This window comes from Malus domestica, chromosome 02 (assembly GCF_042453785.1).
Source record: "Malus domestica chromosome 02, GDT2T_hap1".
Classification (NCBI taxonomy): Eukaryota; Viridiplantae; Streptophyta; class Magnoliopsida; order Rosales; family Rosaceae; genus Malus; species Malus domestica.
In genome coordinates, this window is record NC_091662.1 from 11,841,416 (window position 1) to 11,859,246 (window position 17,831).

The 17,831-nt window shown below is 35.2% G+C and overlaps 1 protein-coding gene, 1 long non-coding RNA gene and 1 other non-coding gene across 3 annotated transcripts; 1 reads left to right on the plus strand and 2 right to left on the minus strand.

The window, feature by feature from the left end:
• Nucleotides 1–6,705: 6,705 nt before the first annotated feature.
• LOC108175139 (uncharacterized) lies at nucleotides 6,706–10,500 on the minus strand. Its single transcript, XR_003767856.2, has 4 exons — nucleotides 10,413–10,500; nucleotides 9,993–10,165; nucleotides 8,307–9,240; nucleotides 6,706–6,927 (listed from the first exon to the last, which is right to left on the minus strand). It is a non-coding gene; the product is annotated as an uncharacterized lncRNA (long non-coding RNA).
• A 124-nt stretch (nucleotides 10,501–10,624) lies between these two features.
• On the plus strand, nucleotides 10,625–10,696 carry TRNAE-UUC (transfer RNA glutamic acid (anticodon UUC)). The gene has a single exon. It is a non-coding gene; the product is annotated as a tRNA-Glu (tRNA).
• Nucleotides 10,697–11,131: 435 nt separating this feature from the next.
• On the minus strand, nucleotides 11,132–17,033 carry LOC103401564 (ATP-dependent DNA helicase DDM1-like). The gene is made up of 16 exons (XM_008340284.4): nucleotides 16,869–17,033; nucleotides 16,602–16,666; nucleotides 15,909–16,121; nucleotides 15,732–15,830; nucleotides 15,015–15,361; nucleotides 14,723–14,912; nucleotides 14,450–14,625; nucleotides 13,857–13,926; nucleotides 13,582–13,771; nucleotides 13,121–13,216; nucleotides 12,939–13,033; nucleotides 12,746–12,865; nucleotides 12,220–12,339; nucleotides 12,021–12,119; nucleotides 11,823–11,930; nucleotides 11,132–11,624 (listed from the first exon to the last, which is right to left on the minus strand). Exons 2-16 carry the CDS (start codon nucleotides 16,656–16,658, stop codon nucleotides 11,382–11,384), a joined length of 2,223 nt encoding a protein of 740 aa, XP_008338506.1. The 5' UTR covers nucleotides 16,659–16,666; nucleotides 16,869–17,033; the 3' UTR covers nucleotides 11,132–11,381.
• Nucleotides 17,034–17,831: the final 798 nt, after the last annotated feature.

Consider the following 17,831-nt stretch of genomic DNA (forward strand, 5'->3'; position numbering starts at 1 on the left):
ATTATTTATATCCTTCAAATCATTAAATTTGATAATAAAAAATAAAAAATTATATTTAAAAAATAAAAATAAGTATGTAAATAATATAAATATCCGATCAAACTTGATACAAAATGATCAATCACGAATCACAAAATTAAGCCACTGTGGTTAGGCTAGTGGATTGTTCACTCACGATGGCAGTCAAATCAAGTCGAGCGGTTGCCTTCAGTCTTTATGTGGTTTAGGACAAATATACATGCCACAACCGACACTACGTACGGCGGGATTTTGTATGCTACCTTCGTGTAACAAGACCAAAGTACAAATCCATTTAATTTCGGTTTGCAATGCATGCATGTGCTTTTACCATCTCCACAAGATATAAAATCCAAAAACATGTGTTCCTCGCATAAAGTTTACTGATTTACAATTTATATGGTTAAGGCAAGAGGCATGCATGCGTACTATGAGTTTTGTCATGTGTTAACTGTGAACTTGGTATGCTATCATTGACGAATTTAGAATTTTTAAATAATGATGTTATAATTTTAACTTAAAAAAACTTTATTGAACCATTAATTAATAATGTTATTTATATCATATTTTTGTACTACATTTATATACTATGACATCTGATTTAGATAGACACATCATTTAAATTAATCAGATTTTTTAAATTTAATTAAACATTATTTAATGAACTAATAATTAAAAAAACTAGTTAACTAAATGATGAATATGGTATAGGTCTTTCTCCCTTCCTTCCCTTTCACTGCTGGGTATACCGAATGGTTGCTTCTTTTCTTAAATCTGCATCTGTGTTTCCCCGACTGAAGAAACTGTTGGATCTAAGTCAACAATCTGTGATTTAAATATATATGCTAATAAACAATAAATGCAATAGGAATTAACAGAATATAAACTAGAAAACGAATTATAAAAACAGACAACTTGAAGATCGAGGCTTGCGTACCGCAATGTCCTTGAAACAGAAATTTCGTCCCTACTCAGTGCTTGTAGTTCTACGGACGTCTGCTTCACCAGGATTCAACGATCTAAGTCAGAAATTCCAGCACCGGAAAATTGACTTCTAGCGAATATTAATGTGGTTCTCTCAGAAAGGATGTTTATGATTGCAGGAGAAGATTTATGGTTTTTCTATTTCTAAATGCCATGCAGATGGATGTATATATAATGTGATTATACCTGTTCGCAACAGGTATGAGGAAGGGATGCATCTGTTGGGAGACATATGCTGAAAATGGTGTTTTTGTTTCTGCGTTTTCACACTTCAGACTTCATCTGAAAAGATGAGTCTGTTGGTAAAAATAATTAATTAATTCATTTAAATTCGAAATTAAAAATAATTAATTAATTTAATTATTAGAGCCCAAGAGCTCCAAGGCCCAAGTTTTGACAATTAAATAAATATTAATTATAATTAATTATATATATTAATTACCAATTAATTAGTACACCCCAAAGCCCAACCCCAAAGGTGAGCCCAATTTTAGTCTCCAGGTCTATTACTCCAATCACTTTCTATAAATGACAAAGCCTTATAAAGTGATAAAATCTTTTGGAAATGGTCAATGTGGGACAAAGAAATTTCTACTCAAACTACTCAAATTTTCAAAAGAAACCACAAAACCCAGTGGTTCTTCGCTCTCCCAATCAAGTATTCACCCTTTCGACCAAGAAGTTTGCTCCAATGGCGGCTATCACCCACCAATTTTCACGGCTTTCTATGCACAATGAAAGCTGGGTTTTGAGAATTTTCATCATTTGGTGTGCTATTTTTTACAATTGTGTTCTCTCATTTGAATCCCTGTTGAAAAATTTGCAGAACCTACCAAATCTCATGCGTTTCTATACCCAATGAGATATGGGTTTACAAAGTTTCATGATTCAGTGTGCTTGTTATAAAATATCAATGATATCAGAAATATCGGTAGTCCAAAAACACGAAAATTTCGATGGAAATATCGGGATATTATCGATATCAATAAAAATTAAATAAAAACCACGGAAATTGTAAGAAAAACTTGGAAATTTTCATTGAAACTTTGCAGGATGTTTATTTAGTCAATTATCTATTAGTTTATCACAAAAAATTGGAAGGAAATGCATTGCATGATAGATATAATTGATTTAAGTTGATTATATAGCGAGCTGGCAAACATTGTGAGTGTAGAAAATATGTAGTAATTAATGAAAGAAGTTTAAACACATCATAATCATTTATATATAATGAATTAGTACAATATTTTACACTTTATACATTGGATGGTAAGATACATGAGTGACTTAGCAAGGTCTAAAATATCGATGATATCGGAAATATCGGTAGTTCAAAAAAATATCGGTACTCCAAAAACACGGAAATTTCGATGGAAATATCGGGATATTATGGATATTTTAGACCATACTTGTTCTGCATGCTTTGTTCTTTGATTTGAATCCCTGTTGAAAAACTTGCAAAATCCACCAAATTCATGGTTTTATGCCCAATGAAAAATTTGCAACACCCACCGGTTGGAAGGAAAAACTCCTTGTATATCACAATCATTATTTAATTTATCATTATTTTTAATTATTGATTTATTAAATAATATTAATTAAATTTAAAATTTTGATTAATTTAAATGATGTGATTGTCAACATCATATGTCGTCTAAGATGGTATGAAAATATGGTACAAAAACATGGTATGAATAACATTACTCTTTCGTCAGACACCTAGTAGGAACATGTTAATGTTTGAAATATTTGTTAAAGGCTTATGCCGATATATGTCAACAACTAGAGGCCTGTTAAGAGTGATTACATGAAATTGTAGAGTAATATCAAAGACTTGTCAACTAGGCATTTCTTCGACTTGTCGGTGATCGAATTTGTTTGATTGCTGCTTAATTTGAGTAAAAATAATTTCATGTAAATCCATTGTATGATACATCTCCAGCAGGATTCTCTATGTGAGGATTCTGAGGATTCTAAAATCGTGTCCATTTATTGTATATTGTGCGATCAGTTTTTATCAGATACTATTTATATTTAATTTAAAATTAAAATATCTAAAAGGATTTCTGATCGTAAGATGTATAATGAACAGATACAATTTAAAAATCCTCGGAATCCTCACAAAGAGAATCTGAAAAAGATCCTCATTCAATACATCTTTCACATTTAGAGTTACGTGTTATTCAGATTATGTAACAAACATAACTTTATACATACACTGCTATTTGCTCAGAACACCACGATAGAAGTATGGTTATACATCTTTCACATTTAGAGTTGCGTGTTATTCAGATTATGTGACAAACATAACTTTATACATAATACAGCACTGCTATTTGCTCAGAACACCACGATAGAAGTATGGTTTTCGACTGCATGCAAGTCCTTTCCGGTATCACGAGTGGATCATCAAGATTGAGTAGAGCCAAATGGAGGAAAGAGACTGAAACAAAGAAACACGTCCTTGTTGGAAGTTGGAAGCTTAATTTGGCTGTATATATTGTTGACCAAAACAAGCAGAAACTTCCAAAGACATGTTTGATTAAGATAAGGTTTTTAATTTATCTTTTTATGCAGAGTCAAAAGAGTTTTGTTGTACGAAATGAAGTTTTTGTATTTTCGTGTTGCAGATATCAGAAGATGAAGAAAAAGCTGGTGCGGAGTCAAATCCAAAGTTTCCAAGTACAGAAATCAATATTAGTTTTACAATTCGAATCAGAAAAGTTGGAGTATTATGCTCGGTATATATTATGCATCAGAAAATTGTGGGTTGGAATTCTTGTTCTTTTTGTTTAGCTAAATGACTTAAGAAAGCAGCTGGTTAAGACCGCGATAGATAACATGTTTCAATGCATTGTGGAAGAATCTTAAATTGAATAATTATTTATATGTCGCAGTTATCTTGTCGTAATGGTGTATTGTACTTATAATACAAAAATAAATAAAGTTTTACCATAAAATGATTGACAATATAAAAAGTAGATTAATAATTAATTACTTATAAACTTATACATGATCTTTTCTTCCATTAATATAAGACTAAAAACGTGGAAAAAAAACTAATACATTATTATATCAAAAAAGATGGACAATCAAAGGGTTTCTCAATTCAATAGGAGCCCAAAGGAGTGAGGTGAATAGGGTCTTATCCCAAATAAGAGAGATATGTAAAAAGCTTGTCTATTTACGTCTTATTCCTAATCTTAAATGGAATTTAATGATGTAGGGATCCATGTATAAACATAATACCTATTTAAATACATTCGAATAACCTGTTATCAACGTTAAACGTTATTGTATTGGTAACCATTCCATTCAAGTCGCTGTTTCGAAATTGATGCATGTTAAGTGTTGCTATAAGGGCAGAAGAGGTGCAGATAGCAGGGAGAGGGGAGGTCCACAGGTGAGTGGTGACTGCTGACTGCTGACTGAGGTGAGCCCATGAAAAAAGATGATGATGATTGTGCAAACCAAGGATAGTTACTAGTTCAATCAATCATTGCTCACGAGCGGGTTCGCCTTACAAACGTGGCCGCACGATGCTCCAAGAACCTGCACAGCTCAGCTGAGGACCCAGTCACCCAAATTATCCCACTTTATACTCTACTTTCGACCAACTTTGACTCAACTGACTAGTTCATTTTCTTTCTCCAAATTGCACTTTTGGTTTAGGTAGTTTGAGTAATTTTCCACTTAGTTTGGAACCTTGGATTTTGGCCATTTTAGCCATGTAATTGTAGTTGGTCTATTGGGAAGAGGATCCGGTTCGGATCTCTCCCATCAAAGGCTCAAGATCAAATGATCTGGATCGTTGAAATTTGATCAAATGGTTACAAACAGAGAACCCCTCTAAAGTTATAATAATTGTAGCCGTTGGATCAAATTTTAACGACCAAGATCACTTGATCCTAGACCTTTGATGGGAGAGATCCGGACCGGATCATCTTCCAGTCTATTGGGGCAATCTTGGTAACCAGTTACTTAGCCCGTTATAAGTGAAGACGGAAAATTTGACATGTGTGTGCATATATCGTACACAACTAACTTGACATTTGAAGTGTAATGACTGTGTGTGAATATTCCTAAACCCTAAAATTCCTATTGTGTTGAAAGTTTATAATATATGGAACATAGACGACCATGCTTAGCCAACCAGGCAGAAGAGAAGGTTAATAATTCATCCACGAAGTCTGGTCCATACTCCTTTCTTACAATGCTTGTAAATGACGTCAACATTCCTTTGTGTACAATCTTTGTAAATGCGTGACTATATTATCGGAGAGTAGTTGATTAGTATCACACAAGTACCATTTCAGATTACATTTTCATCACTACTTGTACTTTTGGATGGACTTTACTTGCTATTTTGTTGATCCAATTTTATGCATCATCATAAGGACTAAAATGAAAAATTTCTCAAATTACAAGGACCAACAATGTAAATTTACCTATTAATATTATGCTCATAGCTTTGTTAATTTTCTGTGCAATTTAAATGTGGTTGGAAATTTTTACGTCCAAAAAAAAAAAAAGAACAAAATGATGTTTGCTTTACTAGTCTTTTTTCCTACCATTGCTTGATCAATCATATAAATAGGGCTCTCTGCGTTGCAGGACCACATTTGAGATAACAATTTTGAATTTGCATGGCTGACCATTTGCTCTTGCTTCACTAATGATTGCCATTATGTCTTTCTCGTTTTAACATGCAGCATCATCCATTCCACTTGTTGTATTATACGAAACACTAACTACGCTTGTTAGAGCATCTTCACGAGGAGAAAAACTTGTACTGAGTTTCCGACCACATTATTGGTAGGACATCTCTTATTGAAACTCTAGACGATGTAAGATTTGTCCTGATCAGACTATCTCAAACGAGGCAAACTAGAACCATATTGAATTAGGTTAAAAACAAGGGAAAGTTTGCTTCAAGGGTTTTGAAAAGGTAAGGTTGCCTTTTGGAATTTCTACTATATTGAACATGATCCTAACAAACATGGGAAAATCTTGACCCAAGTTTTTATCTTATGTAAAGACAGGAACATTTTCCTACATCTTATAAACATGGGAAAATCTTGAGTTGGAATTTTATCATTTACAATGAATTGTATAGAAATTTCTCTCTTCTCAAAGTTTGAAGAGATCCCAAGTTCAAATCCATCCGCTCGACCAAAGAACAAAAAGAAAAGAAACAATGTTACCATAATCAATACATAATACTAAGAGCCCACTTCTATTGGGGTCTGGCTACAATACTACGTCTCACTCAATAGTACGGTTTACAATTCATATGCAAGACTTAAACTATTGATTTTCGGACCACTAAGGTCCCGTTTGGGATTGAGGTGATTTTAAAAAAAGCCACTGTGAAAAAAAGCTGAGGGTCATTTTTGTGTTTGGTAAACTGAAAAAAAATGGCTTATTTTGGAAGCTGCTGTGAGAATAAGCTGAAAATCAAAGGAAAAGCTGAAGCTGCTATTTGCTGCTTTGAAAAAAAGCCAGTTTTTTCAAAGCACACGGAGCTACAGTGCTCCTTTAATGAAAAGACACACTATCATCCTGATTTTTTTTCCAAAAGCACTTTCACAAAAAAGTTTACCAAACACTCTACTGGCTTTATTTCACAGCCGCTTATTCTCACAGCACAGCCGCTTATTCTCACAGCAGCTTTTTTTCAAAACACAGCAATACCAAACCAGCCCTAAGTAGTATGTACCATATAAGAAAAAATAGGAAAAACAAAAAGATAAAGATTGAAGGATCCAAAGTGTTCCAATGATTTCGTTTTCTAAGCACTGACAGAACAAAAGTTGCAGAAACAGGGTTCTGGAAATGTATTGGAGAAGAACCAAAGTTCATATAGATGTGCCACACGGGGGGAGGCTTTAAGCAACAGATAATCAAGGCAACATAGGCCTACCTCTGCAAAGCAAAACATAGTGCCAAAAAAGTCAAAAAAGTTAAAAAGGAGATTACATGGACTCATCGGATTGAATAAATCTAACAGAAACAAGAAGCAAAATCAAACATGAGCATCGAGGGAGAAAATCGGTGTGTGGTTATCAATTCTGTGAATTAAAAATTTGTAAAACCATCAATAAAAGCAACTCAGAACATCAACATTCCAGCACAAAAGAAAGAAAAGAAGGGGTGAACTTTCCCTTTCTGCTAAGCAGCAACACATGGTCCCCTCAATACTTTGATGGTCAGGATTCATGCACATAGATAAAGTGAATGAATGAATGCATCAACACATTAGCACCATAATTTTTTAATTTATCATGCATAATCATTATTTAATACAACAATTAATCAAAGGGTTTTCTATGATGGCATTCTTAGGCCAGTATAAGCTAAAGATACAACAAAGATGTATATTAATTTAGACTTAGTGGGAAGAGAATCATTAATTGGCCGAAAATTTCGGCCTTTGGTGAAATTTAACCGAGTATTTGCACTTTCTTATCAGCTAAATACGTGGTTAGGCTAATAATCTCATGACAACTAGACCTAATAGTATTAGAGCATTAGACTAAAGAGTGCAGGTGTTTTATAAAATAGCGTTATCTTGTTCTGGATGAATCATCTATCATAATCCATAACCTGAATTTTGCATTGTTTGTGTTTCCTCTGAAACATACAAAATCCACATCATTCGTTTGGTCTTTAACATACAGCAGATGACTCATGTTTTGGTCTAAGTTGAGCTAAACCCCTGCAAAAAGTCCAGGTGCCTAGAAAGGGAAATTTCAATGGACTCTATGAACTAATTGAACACTACTGTAACAGACGGATCATCACAAATGGTTCGAAGTTTTTAGCAATGACGGTTTCTAGGGTTTTCTATATTTGAATACAACTAAAATGTTCCAATCGATTAGAAGAAATGCAGACGAAGAACATACTTTAGTGGAAAAACAGTGCTTGATATGACTAATATGTTCCATAAAGTTTCTTGCCACTACTTCCACCTCTTTCCCACCCAGAATACACCATTTCGGGTCATATAATAAAAATCTTCTCCTTTTTTTGGTTAAGTGGGCAACCTCATCATCATCCTTACCTTTGGGTTTTAGGGTTAGGGTAATTGCAGACTCCAAATGGCACCAACTGCTAAAAGCAAACAGGCTATATACGTATAATCTCGTTCGAGAATTAGAATGATATAATCGAATAGAGCTTCATGGAACAATCTATTCTATCCAAGGGCACACTAAAGCAATAAATGATATGAACTTCAACTGTGACAACAAGAAACAAAAGCAGTATTCAACAACAATAATTTGTTGCACAGTTCTTACTCATCATCTTCTGAGATAAAAGAAATCCTGCATAACTTTGGCATGCTTGGGGCCATTTACTTATTACTTTAAAGCAATTATGTCTTTTGTACGCCACTGACAGCACTCGGTTTTCGTTCTATTTCTTCCTTTTCTTCTTCCCTAGTTCATCATACTAGACCTTGGGCCACGTTTGAAGGAAAAAGAACAATGCAGTCCTGTAGGTGGGGGACCAAGAAAACTCATGGGCGAAGGCACTTGCCATCGCACCAAGTGCGACCTCTTTGCAAGCAAAATTAGATGCAAGCAAAATGAGATACAAGCAAAAAATGCGTTCGCGTAGGGGTTACATTAAAAGAAAAACTCATATTAGAAATCAATAGAGCATCAATTCAGAAGTTGAGTTAATTGGATGCAATTACAGAGATAACATAAAACTGACATTATCCTATGATGTGCAGATCTCGGTACAACAGTGCAATCTATGTCTTTTCTGGCGTTAAAGAATTCAGATATGTAATTTAAATTAACAATTCAAAATGATAAACAAACTAAAATTTTGACATATTAGAAGAAATATAAATCAGACTTTCTGTTTTTTTATGTTTTTTCTTTTTCTTTCTAGTCTGTGTCTTCACAAAGGCAACGCGAAAGAGCCTAAAATAGTTCTAAAGCTGCACCTGTTATGATAATTGAATATTATTCCCCGAGAAACAAAGTTATAATAAAAGGCTAAACATGGATTTGATAAATCATAGTACGAATGCAGGCAACATCTAAAGTTGTTACCGATTTACTTTCTAAATAAGGCACCTTTCGAAAAGTAATTAATTTATGTTACCAAATTCAACTTTTCTCCTCATGCTAATAACCCAAGGTAGAACTGTAGAATTAGTGGAGCAACTTGATCTTCTTACTTCAGGGATACGGAAGTTATGCAGATTAACATGCTGAGCTGCATGGGGAAAAATACAGACATAAACGTCTCATCCCACAATAATATCTGACAACAAAAAAACTCATGCGGTATCATGAAACAATGTATCATTCAATATGTACGAGTTGTAAGGCTTGATACAAAACGTAATCATTTATTCCAGAAAGAGTAATCCAAGAGCTTGTGGACCAAGACTACCACTTAAGGCTTCAGTAACATCAACTAATATCCCAATGGATCAAATGTGAGCAATGAGTCTTTTAAGCACAAATTAAATGGGCTGTTAATACATGTTTACATACACAATGTTAACAAAATTCTTGTTTCCCTTTTCGTGGCCACAGCCTGCCGATGTTACAAGGAGAGATGCCAAAGCATAAAACTACGTAACTACTCAAGATTTTTCCTGAAAGAGTACAGGGAAAACTAAGGCCGAAAAGATAGCCACCGCAGCATCAGTCCTGCATCATAGTGATATAATTTTGAGACGTTTAACGCACCAAAGGCACCGGAGAAACGATAAAATTTTGAACCATGCAGATAAAACAACAAAAGGTACTCATGAAATACATTAGGTAGGAAAAGGGCGGGGGGGGGGGGAGGAATATAACCGGATAAATCTACGACTTTATTAACTAATTGTTACTGCTCAAACATTGTGGAAACAGTGGAGTTGTAAACTGGAAACCAAATTATGCGTGCCAGTTCCATGATTCCATGACCCTCACACACCAAATAAAGACAAGGTAGTGCAACTCAAAAAAGGCAACCTCAAAATCCCATGATTCCACCAGGCATTATCTCGAAAGACATGGATCATTTCCAAGTCATTGTCAACTCTTTATCTCCCTTTTTAAACAGCAACAAATACGCATGGTGGTGGTCGACCCCTTTCAGTGTTGGGCCAAAGCTTTTTCTCCAGCAATTGCATTTGGTAAAACACCTGAGTATTCCACCAAGACAAAGATAATGGCAACTAAACAACGTTTTCAAGTTTCAGGAACATGGGATTCTCAGAAACCTAAACACCCAACTAAAAATCCACCAAATTTTAAACCCCGAACATGTTTCAGCATATAACAAGCCAACCAGTAATTAACCAGTTTCAGATTGTGCAAAAAAAAATGTAATCTTTTCTTCTGAGAAATTAAATAAATAGAAGAGGTGGGGATAATAGTATAGAGAGGTACCAAGAGGTTTGTACTGGATCTGCTGCTCTCCGAGTTACTCAACGAGTTAGACCGGTTCTGGACTGTTGTTCGATTTTCCCGGTTCAGGGATGAGAGGATTTATGTTAAATTTTATTATTTAAAAAAAATGAAAATTGAGAAAAAAGTTCAGTTGCCGGGAGGGTTAGCTTATGCATTTATTATGTAAAACAGTTCAGTCATTAACACAATTATCCATTGTCGTCCAGCGGTTAGGATATCTGGCTTTCACCCAGGAGACCCGGGTTCGATTCCCGGCAATGGAACTTTTTTGCCAAATATTTTTCATTGATAAAAAAAACGTTTAAGATTTGAAGTATGGGGAATTGAAATTAACAAACATGGGATTTTCCAACGGGATCCTCTTCGGATCTTTTTAGTAAGGATTCATCTGTTCGAATCTTTTTAGTAAGGATTCATCTGTTCATCGTATATCATACAATCAATTTTTGGTAAATACTGTTTGTGTTCAATAACCATACGACTGATTCTCGAAATTCTCACAAAGAAGAATCGGATTCTAAGATTTTAGCCAATTTTCCTTGATATATTTTGATTTATAGCATTGCATATTCATCTTTTGAGTAAAGCGACGGCGTTAATGGATCAAACAGTTGACTATGAGCGAACAATATTACACATTCATTTATTAACAAAACAAAATCAAAGAAAAATAACATTCATTCGAGTTAAACTCCTAATAACATGAAATAGGCTGTGTTTTTCATTAAAATTACACTTCAACAAGTGTCTTGGAACGTAACTCGGATATTCCAATGCAACGATAGAGCTCGATTCGAGCATATACAAAATGATCGAGCCCTTCCATTTCGGTTCATCGGGGGTTAGCTTTTCGATACACATTACCCTTAACTCAAAAACATTCAAAGTCATCGGACTTCAATAAACCGACTAACCCTACCAAGTTCAACATCCGAATGCTGTTAAAATTTAACTAGTGAGGGTGGAGAGCATGCCTCCACCTGCAGTAGGTAGCACCACCTCCCAACCCGGGCCTTTGAGGGGAAGCACATCGGCAACACCATTGGCCTTCTCTTCTTCATGATCAGCAGGACTGCCCATTAGATCACTGCGATCCAACACCCTCTCCAAATCTTCGTCACTGATAACCGTCTGTATCATCTTGTCTTCAGCAGATTCTTCCTCTCGGAGCAATGCTATAAGATCCTCTTCCTGAACCAAATTTAGCACAACACCAAAATTAGCGAGATCCTGATTAACCTGACTGATTTCAGCTCGGACCATTGAAGACTTACGAAATTATGATTGAGATAAAAAGAAAGAGCTTGGATAATTCATGCATCAACAGCATCAGACTCCGTAAATTGATTTTCTAATTCAGTTCAGCATAACAAACAAAGGGCAACTAACCTCCAGGAAATCAGTACTACTCTTCGCTTTATCTTGATGGAACTGCCCTTTCCCAATCACCACATGTTCAAGCTTCAACTTGCTAAAAGCTCTTTTCAGAATCCGACCCTGTTAATCAACATTTTCTCCGAAATTTTTTACAATGACAATAAAATATACCCAGTTACATATAAAAAGCTGCAAGCAACACCAGCTTACCTCGACAGATTGTGCTGTTGCCAACCTGTAAACATGAACAGGCTTCGTTTGACCAATTCTGTGACATCTATCCATGGCTTGCAAATCCATTTGAGGGTTCTGGTATGCACAAGCAATATATGAAATGAAATCAATCATTCATGGATCTTTAATTGCAGCAGAAGAATCGAAGAAAGAATTAAACAGAGAGAGTGTATACCCAATCACTGTCGTACAGTATACAAGTATCAGCTGCAGTAAGGTTGATACCCAGTCCACCAGCTCTGGTGCTTAGAAGAAAGATTCTATAATTGCTGTCCATGTCATTGAACGCTGCAATCTGCTTTCAGGAATAGAATAGTTATAATTAAACTATAGTTGTTCAAAAGTAAGCGCTGAACCCAAAAGGAGGGGAAAACCAAATTTGAGTATGTAAACAAGTTGGGCAATGAGAAAATAAACTCCCAAATCTATGTACCGTGAGAACACTAATCTATGGCACGAACTTAAGGTTTTAGCTGCCAAGAAATATATTCTGATGGCATAACCACATTTATTTTGGCAGTTATGCTTTGATTGAACCATTATGTTACATTGCAGAAGTCTGAGAAAACAAGGGTTGCTACATTGTGGAAAAATAAGTCTAGTTTTAATGTGGCCAAAGAAAGAGATCACATACATCAACTACTAAACTTCGAAAATTTCAAACGAAAAATTAAGAGTTCTGATTCAAACCAACCACAGACCTGATTTCTCCGATCTTCAAGCCTCACACTGCCGTCAATTCTACAAACTTCTAATCCTTTCTCACTAAAATAGTAGTCCATAATATCCAAAATCTTAGTCCACTGAGAGAAGATAAGAACCTGAATACAAATTCAAGATATTAGCAACCCAGTAACAAACAAAAACAAATCCAAAAATAATTGGTAGGCATACCTTGTGTTTGCGGGCAAACAGGTACTTTAACAGCCGGTCCAGCAAACTAAATTTTCCACACTGTTCAACAATCTGTTCAACAGGCGGGTAGAAATCTGTCAAGACAAAAAAAAAAAAATGCATAAGCATTGGTATAGCACCTATTTGATATGATAACACTGAATCAATTCAAGGCAAAGTACATGAGCCATCAAACGCAGACTCCAAAAGGTCAGGATGATTGCAGTTCTTCCGAAGTTGGACCATCAGATTGTTAAGCTTTCCTTTCATACCGCGAACTGCAAGTTTAAGAATTGTTAAATAACACAGATTGCAGCATAATATGATACAGTAAAAGACACCAAGCCAATCATCACATTTCAACACCATGCCAAAGTATACATAGTATACCTTCATCCAATATCCTGATTAAGGTTAAGAACCATAAAACAGGCCCATTACAAAATGTGTTACCGCAGTGAAAAAAAGAAAGATTCAAATAGCTAGTCTATCATAAATCCTAAAACCATGGCAAAAATACAAGCCCCACCAATAATCCACCTCCTTAACTGCCTTAGTTAATTAAAGTCATTAAAGTAAGACCCCAGATTTCTCACAAGGAATTTAGTGTCCAAAAGTTTCACAGCAAAGACAGATATCATACCATGGTCTCCCCTCTCAACTAAATAATTCTCCAATGTCTTATTGATCAGAAGATCTTGAAAATGTTTTTGATGCTCTGTCATGCATGCATATAATATGATTTCCTTTTTCCTAGGAAGCATGTGCTCAACATCAGACTTCATTCTTCGAAGAAGAAAAGGACGCAAGATGGCATGGAGTTTTGCAACCATCTGCAGACAATGGAACACCAATTAAACATCACCCAATTCAAATTTGTGCAAGATTTTAAGCCACAATATTTGCAAGAACACATACTTGAGCCCTTCTCTTCTCTTCCAATTCTTCCTTCATTGCCTCATTACTGCACTTTCCTGCCAAATCAAACCTGACAACATGATTGAAGTTAAGCTAATTGATGGGGTCAAGTAATATTAGAACCATTATCTGTCGTAATTTTTTTCATCCAACAAACTAACACAATCTAGCCGCACAGTAAATTCACAAGTTTTCCACAAAAATTACTCACCTAACATATCATGGATCTTTTTTATTTATATGACAATATATTTACACTAGATTTGAACCTAAGACCTCTCACTTACAAGTGAAGAGAAATACAACTACACCGTACTAAGTGGCACTGGCAAAATATACCAACATATAGCATGGTTCTTAAACAGCTAACCTTCATCACAGGATTTCTAAAATCTAATATTTAAGTAGGCTTGAAGCTCATTTCCTCTAGTTATACATATGCAATGGAACTTTAGTTGCATCATGCAGATTCTGAGGGGCAGAAAGTTGTCAACCAGACTACTTGTGGAGATGTCCACCTCACTAGACGAACAAGTTGCAAGCTAACACCATCAAACAGAAGAAACAATAATTAATCAGAAAACCATATTTACCATGACTCAAATTCTTCATGGGATGAGAATATATCAGGCAAAATGAAGTTTAATAATGACCAAAGCTCTGCCAAATTATTCTGTAGAGGTGTCCCGGTCAACAGAATCTTATTGTCTACACGTAAATGTTTCAATTCCCGCAGCAGCATGCACTTTGAGTTCTTCAATCTGTGACCCTTTAATAAACAGATGCATAAAAGTTCAACATTCATGCTATATAGTTATATCGTTTGAAAGGGAAACTGTATCTGTAGGACTTGTTAGATTACTTACTTCATCAACCACCAGATATTTCCAACTGTAATGTCTTAAACATCTTCTTGCATCAGCCATTGCAATTTCATACGAAGTAACAATTATAGGGAACTTAGGGCCAATTTTACTAGGCATGTGCTTCCTTCGTATCTCATCCCTTTGTTTCTTGTCACCATGGTAGACAATAGCATTTATTGAAGGTGTGAACCTATTTGGGGTAAAAAGAAGTCAAATGAAGAATTAAAGTTGGAAAATCATAGGATGAAACAAAATTCAGATCAGTTAAACAAAAAGTATATAAACAATTTACCTTGAAATTTCATTTACCCAATTCGCAAGAGTAGAAAGAGGAGCAATCACTAAGTAGGGCCCATCCATTCCATTCCCTTTTAGATGAGCAAGAAAACCAATGGTTTGGATAGTTTTTCCAAGTCCCATTTGATCTGCAAGGATCCCATTCAGACCATTTTGCCATAATGAGATCAACCACTTTACACCTTTGATTTGATAAGACTTCAATTTTCCACCAGTCAGCAGAGGCACAAGTTCCTTTTGTTCTTTTTCAATTCTTTGTTCTTCAGTGAGGTTCTCATCTTCAATTTTCACACCCTCTTTAGATCTTGTAAGCATAGCTTCAACTGCCTTCTTTGCCTTCCTCTGGGAAGTGATAATGCACAGGTAAAGATGTCAAGATACAAAATACATAATGAAGATACATGGAACTTAATGAGCATACCGAAATATCAAATAAAGATGTGCTTTTTCAGAAGGGATGGAAAAGTAAAACTTATAAGAATAAGACTTTCCCAAGATTTCTCAAGATTTATTACATGGCAAATAGAGAAGAATCCACTTGGTACAGGAGGCAAGAGCAAGCAGACTACTAAAAACCTCAATGTTAATCAATATAATATCAACCTAATCTGATTTTACACCTATATAGGAATCCATGTATAACTATGACCTACCAAACCAAACTCAGAAATATCTCATTTAAGAAAAGTAAAGGAAGCATAGAATTTCTTACATTATCAAAATTGGCAGCTGCCTTTCTTTTCCTACCACGACCTTTCTTTTCCTCAACATTCTTTTCCTCAACAGTTTCACTCGGTTGATTGGCTCCAACCTAGTAAAACATTTCATTTTAGAACTTGATCAGTAAAAATAAGGAATTCACCATTCAAGAAAGTGTAAGAGACTGTACAAGTGTGATGTTATCCATTTTCTCAAGCAAAAACTGCGAGTACAGCTGAGTTTGCGTAAGGAGCTCATCCAACTTGTTATACTGAGTGTCATTAAGGTGGGGCAACTGCTCTGGTGCCTTTCCCATTTCTGACTCCTCTTCCTTAACCCGCTCTTCAAGCAATTTCTCCTCCACCTCAGTCAGCTTGACGTCGATCTTTGTCTCACATGCATCCTTAAACATGATTAAAATGCAACAACATTATTCAATCAACAACAAAAATATGGGTCAAGAAACTAGAAATGTAACATCACGAGAAAATTAAGACAAATTTAGACCAATTTATCAACTCCAACGAAAACCACACAACGGCACAATAAACCTATCTACTTAGTCGCCCAGAAGTCTGCCAACACTATGAAACACAATAATTCACAGAAACAATAGATTGAGCATGTCTGTGCAAACATCGATTTCACAGCAAACGAAAACTTAAAATTTCATTGAGTATTAACTCAGACTTAGTTCGAAAGATATGAAAGATAGAGACACACAAACACAAGCATGCATAATTTTTCTTCAGGAAAAAAAATCCTTTTTTCGAGCAATTCATGTCTTTCTACGAGCATTTTCCTCCAAATTCCACCAAATTACAAATCCCCAAACAGAAAAACTGTACAAACAAACGCCATTCCAGAATAAATGAAAGAAAACCTCGTCCTCGAGTACTGAAGTCGGAGAATCTGCCGGCGGATCGTTCTTCGTCGCCATTTCAAAATCTACAAGCGAAGAACAAACACTAAGTACATAAAAACCGAATAAAAAACCCTAATGACAAATAAATTTGTAGGATATCAGGAAAACACAAACCCTAGGATTCAAATTCCAGAAATAGCCGTGGAAATGAAGTTTTCACCCAAATCAAAATAAAAATTTGAAAAAATGAAATAAAAAAATGAAATGTAGGAAATAGAACCGTACGGCGGTAGGGTTTCTTCTCAGTGCGAGGCGCGGAGAGACAGAGGGCTCCAGAGGCAGAGGCCGGAAGCGGAGAGAGCAAAAGGAGGGAAGGCGAAGAAGCGCTTGAGATATTTAGTGAGAGAGAGTGAGGAGGGTAGTGGAGGAGCAGCGAGGTAATAAAGTTAGTACAGCACCAAATCCATTTTTTATTTATTTTTTGAAGTGATGGGTGTGACTGGGCGGGAAAATGGGGTTTCGAATTTGCCCTAGGATTAGTAGTTAATTACTCTGACGCATTTCGTGGTGGTGTTAGAAGATTTGCCTTTTTTGGTTAGTCTTTCAGCGTTGGTGAACAGGGTTTAATTAGTCTTTTCAGTGGTATTAAAGTGGGTTTGTGGGTTCCCAAATTGGGGAACATGCGCGTTTTGTCTGCCCTACTTTTCAGATCTTAACGTTATATGATAAAATGATATATCACGTATTTTTATATAAATTGTGAGAAATTTTATATTTTAAATTATTAATTTTTCGACATACATATCATATTATTATATAGTGATACGTAATATATCACTCTATGTTTCGATCACACACAAAATCTCTCATTGTTAAGGTCACTCTTTGGATTTTTTAGGTGTATCCACTCTTTTTAATTTAGTTTTCTTTTTGCTAAATAACTTTTGAATTTTTTAGGTGTATTCCATGGACCATCCTCTTTTTTTATCACTTAATACTAGAGTCTAATAGAATTTTTTTTTCACTTGTAAGTAAGAGGCTTTATATTTGATTTTCGCTAAAGGTAAATTCGAATCACGTTATTATGGCTAACATATACTGTAACTTAGTTCACTCCCTCACCCTCTTTGTAGATAATATCATATGTATTAGAAAAAGATAATACTTGAGTTCTGATCACTAAATCTTTATAATTTTTCGTATTTAATATAACATTTTTATCGTTTAAAAGATGGTGAAAATACTATT